Source organism: Chrysochloris asiatica, unplaced genomic scaffold (genome assembly GCF_000296735.1).
Source record: "Chrysochloris asiatica unplaced genomic scaffold, ChrAsi1.0 scaffold00105, whole genome shotgun sequence".
In the NCBI taxonomy this organism is placed as follows: Eukaryota; Metazoa; Chordata; class Mammalia; order Afrosoricida; family Chrysochloridae; genus Chrysochloris; species Chrysochloris asiatica.
In genome coordinates this window covers 10,561,635-10,567,398 of record NW_006408623.1, presented here as the reverse complement: position 1 = coordinate 10,567,398, position 5,764 = coordinate 10,561,635, and the positions used below count along the sequence as shown (strand labels likewise).

Genomic DNA, 5,764 nt, shown 5'->3' with positions numbered 1-5,764 from the left:
ACAGAACCAACAGATCTGTGTTGGAAGAAGTGCAGCCAGAGTGCTCCTTGGAGGCCAGGATAACCAAACTTCATCTCTCATACTTCAGACATATTGTCAGGAGGGACCAGCCTCTGGAGAAGGATATCATGTTTGGTAAGGTGCAGGGTCAGAGAAAAAGAGGAAGACCCCCAACGAGATGGATTGGCCAAATGGCAGCATCAACAGACTCAAGTGTGACAATTGTGAGGCTGGCCCAGGACCTGGCAGTGTTTCATTATATTGCGCATAGGGTTGCTATGGCACCTAACAACAAAGTTTCGAATGCCTTGGGCTTAGGAGTCCCTGTCCTCAACGTGGGGGACAGGAGCTGGTACTTCCAGGCTGGCAGGGAGGTGGGGTTGGGTGAGGAACCAAACCACCTCAGACACCTGTCCACCCCAGATCCCTTCCAGGGCCTGGGTCTTGCAGCCTCCCAGTGGTGTGTGGGCTGGTATCACCCTCAATGGAAGCAACTTTCCATTCACGATAAAGATCTTTGGACTTACAGGCCCTTGCACTCTTTCCCGGACCAGGGGCTGAAAATGAGAATACCCAACCCAAATCTAGTGCCATTGATTCGGACTCAGAGACCCCACAGGACAGGGCAGAGGTGCCGCGGAGAATTCCCAAAACTGCTTTACAAGAGCAGCTGGTCAACTCAAGTGCCCAGTGGAACATCTCACACACGGGGCCACCAGGCTTCCTGACCTGAAACTGAAACCCTACTCAATTTTACATCTCTCCTGTGAAAGCCCACTCCTCACTCACAGACAAGCACAGCTACAAACCTCCAAGTCCCAGTGGGTCTACAGAGGGACACTAGCTGGTGCAGTAGGACTGGAGACCAGGGAACCCTGGGGAGTGGCATTTGAATGGAGACTAAGGGATGAGAGGGAAGGAGCCACCTGTAGACTGTGGACAGATGTGCCTGTGGGCCTGGAGAGGAGGCAGGCCAAAGGCCCCTCCTCCCAGCACTCTGGTGTCGTGGGTTCTGCTGGACCCGAGTCCCTCTGCCAAGGCCCAGACCGCACAGGAAATTGGACTATGGCCTGAGAGCAGGTGAGAGAGGGCTTCGGACTTCAGAGGTGGGAGCCTGGCCAGTGACTGCTGTGGTGGGTGGGCACACACACTGAGCAGCATCACTCCCTGCAGGAATCTAGGCTCTGTACCTTCTCTGGGAGCCCCCCCAGACACACAGGGTGCATCTCCCTGCAGGAATCTAGGCTCTGTACCTTCTCTGGGAGCCCCCCCCCCCAGCGCCCCCAGCCTCCCCAGCAGCAGTGGAGAGTTGTACAGAAGTGCAGAATGAAAGCCCTGTGGCTGTCGCATTGAGCCACACTCCAGCATCCGGTAGCTGTGAATGACGCTGGGCAGCTGCTGAGTGATGGAGACAGGGAGACGGAGGTCAAAGCACTGGGTGGTTTCAAGGGCACAGTGTGATGGACGACAGGGGAGCTGAGCCTCGAACCCTGAATGCCCACAAGCTCCCCACTGCTCACTCAGCCCCTCCTCTAGACCCTCCCAACTAGAGCACTGCCCACCTCGCACACTTGCCCATCTCCCCTCTTAGCGGTGCCCATTGGTCCCCACCAACATCTGCCCATGAACGAAGGGGCAGTGTGTCACATCCAGCAGCAACAGGAAGTCCACGAGTGCAGAGAGTCAAATGAGGGGCAACCGCAGGATCTGAGTACAGGGACAGCGCACTGATACAAGATCAAGGCCAAGAGCGGTGATTCTGGTGCAAGGAGACTTCAGACTCAGCAAGGGCTCAGCCCTGTTAGCCTCCAGAACAGACGGGAGAAAAGAGAGTAGTGAGCCCTCGCTTCCCCCAGGAGAGGAGGAGCCCGAAGTCTGGAGCTGGGCTGGTTGGAAAGGAGCAGCAGCAAGATGGCCGGCAGCAGAGCCAGCTGGGAGGGCCTCAGGGCCTGGGCTGTGGCGGCTGCCCCTTGGCATCCAGCAGGCTGATGAGCCGGTCAGCCTCCCGCCGCCCGGACAGCAGCGCCCCATGCGTGGTCGAGTAAAACGTCCGGTGTGTGGCTTCCCCAGCAAACAGGATCTGGAGTTTCAAAAGAAGGGCCAGGTCACAACCACATGCAATTTTGTTTTCCACTTAATCCCGCATCCCTATGTGAACACAAGACAAAAGCCAGGTAACAGTATTGCCACAAATAACACCACCAGTGGAGGGAGCTACAGAGAACAAGAAAAAGCTCTTGAAATGTAAACATGAAAAGCAAAATTTAAAATCAACAGCAGGTTCGCAAATGGTGGAGCAAAAGGAACAGAGGTGGAAGTTACAAGAATACTTGAGAAAAACAGACAAGTCCAACATCTAAACTTCAAAAATCCCAGAAAGAGAGAAATGGAAAAAACACTGGAGGGGAGGAGATGGAGCCGATATTGAAGAGAATTCCCAGGTTACGTCTCCACAGTCACAGTGGGCCAACAGCTCAGCACAGGATGAGCGCCCTCTAGGGTGAACGTGGAGAACAGTCACGAGTGGAGACGCACCACAGGCGTTAATACAGACACAGAGGTTAACAGCATCAGATGCAGAGGCAGCTCTCCACCAATGCTGCCGCTTAATACTTCGTCTGTCAAGTTTCCTAAGATATCTAAAAACTCCCAGATGATGTAAGAAGGAAAGCAACTGAAGGCTCTGGATTTCCCGACAGCAACACTGGAGAATGACTTCAAACCCGAGGGTCATGGTTCCCAAGCTGGAATCGTCACCCAATATGCAGTTTGTATCTGGCTGTGAATTTGTTGACATCCCTCCAATAGAGGGGCCCTGGTGGTACAGTGGTTAAGCACTCAGCTGCCAACCAGAAGGTCAGCGATTCAAACTTGGTTAGTGAACGCTGTGGCCATCTGTTTAGAATGAAGATGACATGCAGCCCTACTGGGTCATCCTGAGTCAGAAGTGACTAAGGTTAGGGCCTGGACTTTGAAGCAGACTCACCTGCATGGACCCTACGTCACCACTTCCTTAGTCTGGGGGCGCAGTAGGTTAATAGTTGGGCTGCTAACCTAAAGGTCAATGGTTCAAACCCAGCAGCTGTTCCATGAGAGAAAACGGAAGCTGCGTATTTCCATAGTTGCTCTACTCTCCTACAGGGTTGCTGTGAGTGAGAATCACTCAACAGGAGTAGGTCTGGAGGGTTTTTAGTTTAGCTATGTGAACGAAGCCCTGGTGGCACAACGGCCAAGCACTCGGCTGCTAACAGAGGTTAGCGGTTCAAACCCACCAGCTGCTCCATAAGAGGAAGATGAGGTCATCTGTTTCCATAAAGATTACAACCTTGGAAACCGTATGTTGTGTTCCAACTCACATGGACCCTGTCTAGGGTTTCCGAGGAGCGGCTGGTGGGTTTAAACCACCAACCTTGCAGTCCAGTGCATTATCCGGCAGCACCACACCCTATAGGATGTCCTATAAGATCACCATGAGATGGAATTTCCTCCTACAGAAAGGAGGGGCTGTGCCCCATCCCCTTGGGTCGGGCAGGCTGTGTCTGCTGCGGCTCCCACACCACAGACACCTCGGGCTGCCATTCTGTGAGGGAGCCACACAAGAGGCCGCACATGCTCGAGGCCCGTCTTCACATTACCCAATCTGACACAGACTGAGTGAAGGAATTCCAGATGGTTCTACAACCCTAGCTCTGAATCCCCCCTCCTGCTGCAGACATCACAGAGCAGAGACAAGCTGTCCCCACTGTGCACACCCTGAATGCCTGACCTAAGAAAGGGACTGTCCCACCACTAGGCTTGGGCACTTGGTATGTAGCAGTTGGGTCTGGAACACTGTCCGGTGTAAGGAGAAAAGACGTTTTCAGACATAGAAGGGCTCTAAAACTTGACCTCCTACACACCCTTTCTCAGGAAGCCAGCAGGGTAAACGCTCCAGGAAAGCAAAGGCAGAGCTCTTTGACTGGAATACAGGAAACAGGGTCCAGAGCACGAACAAGGAAGAAGGAATCACCAGGGTAACAGCTATGGAAGAAGATCCCAGGATGAGGGCCAGGCCCAAGACACAGAGCTCCAGGCAGGGAGGCGACCGGTGCCAGCTGTGTCTGCAAGAATCTGGACAGACAGACAGAGGTGCAGACTGCTGGGGGCAGGGAACTCATACAGCACACAGAAAGCTAGTCAAGCCCACACACTCGTGACAACACATGCTTGTGAACCCACGCTTACATCCCACACACAACCATGCTCTCATTCTCTTCACAGTCTCACACACTCAGACACCCACAATGCTACACACTCACGCGTGTGCTCACACACGTGTACACTCTCTCCACAGTCTCACACTGAACCACACCAACATATACTAACACACTCAGATACACACAACCCCACACACTCAACACTCACGCGTGTGCTCACACACGTGTACACTCTTCCTCATTCTCACATTGAACCACATCCACGTACACTCACACACACAACCCCACACAGTCACACACACACTCACACCCAGACACACTCATTCTCATACACTCACACAATCTCACACACACTCACATACACACGAAGGAGTAAGGAACGAACACGGCCCCCTCACAGCACAGGTGCAATGAATGTTTCCAGGGTAACAAGACAGCATAGCGCTGCCGGGCTACAGAACCCAACAGGTGAAGGACTCGGGGAGAGGAGGAGCAGGGGAGCTGGGAGCTGCAGAAGGCTGAGAGATGAAGAAAGCCGAACATTCTCTTCCATACTCGGTCAGTAATACCTGCAGCTGAGAATCCCAGAAGTAGCATTACCAAACAAGCAAACGAAGAAGGCTCTGAGACTGCTGGGAAGCTGAGCACCGGCGGACCAAGGCGCTAAGTGTGACAGTAACGCGGGTGGTGAGTTCGAGTCTGACATGTCTACAGATGAACTGATGTCATGTACAGGCTCCACGTGAAAGCAGTAAAGGGGATGTTAGTTGTGGTGAAGGGGAAACAGGACTCTTGTGAACTGACAACTGGGGACGTTGAGGGACACAAAAGTCCCATCTGCTCTTGGTCACATTTGAAGTTTTCCCCAATAAAGTTTATTGTGTTTTTTTAAGTGGCAGTATGAACATCTTACTTAAAGATATAGTAACTGTAGAAACAAATCAGCTAAAAGAGCAGGTGTTTCTAGGGCGAGGAAAGGGTGCCCCACCCCCACCCCCCACCCCCGGGCCTGCTGAGCTTTGGTTTGGTTTTGTCAGGCAGCACTGCATGGGTATTTAAGCATGTGCACATAAAATGTTGATAATATGTTTTAAACCTCTTAATTTCAAGAAGATATTGGATACTGAGTCATGAGGTCCAGCCCCCTGGCAGCCCCAGCAACCTCTCAAGGAGCCTTTCCTAGTTTTAGGGTTAGGGTGCCACCCTACCTGGGCCTCCGTGTTGTCTCCAGGGAGGGGCTGAGCCAGCAGGTCGATGTCGTCCCCAGTGCTGCCCACGGCCACATAGCTGTAGGAGCCCCGGGTGTAAGGGTCACTATGCCAGCAAGACCGTAGCACGCTCCTGGGTGCAGGGAGCTGTGGGTTCCCTGATACAGAGACAAGCCCGTTAATACCACACTTCCACCACATCTGAAAATCCTCCTGTCTCTAAGCAGTTTCCGAAATGAAAGGGAAGAAACCAAGCCCTGTCCATCCCATGTGCTTCAGTAAACTACATGCAACACAGACAAGAAGTGCACGCTGCTGAGAATGGCCAGCTACACACTGCAGCAGGCAGACGGGTGGTCC

At 53.0% G+C, this 5,764-nt stretch overlaps 1 protein-coding gene across 1 annotated transcript in view; it reads right to left on the bottom strand.

Moving 5' to 3' along the window:
* Positions 1-1,942: 1,942 nt before the first annotated feature.
* Positions 1,943-5,764, bottom strand: part of PAOX (polyamine oxidase (exo-N4-amino)) — a 12,632-nt gene continuing 8,810 nt past the window's right edge. Inside the window, exons 6-8 of the mRNA XM_006867491.1 lie at positions 5,405-5,562; positions 4,766-4,771; positions 1,943-2,080 (exon numbers count right to left, since the gene is read on the bottom strand). Coding sequence (XP_006867553.1) covers positions 1,943-2,080; positions 4,766-4,771; positions 5,405-5,562 — 302 coding nt within the window. The remainder of the gene's footprint in view (positions 2,081-4,765; positions 4,772-5,404; positions 5,563-5,764) is intronic.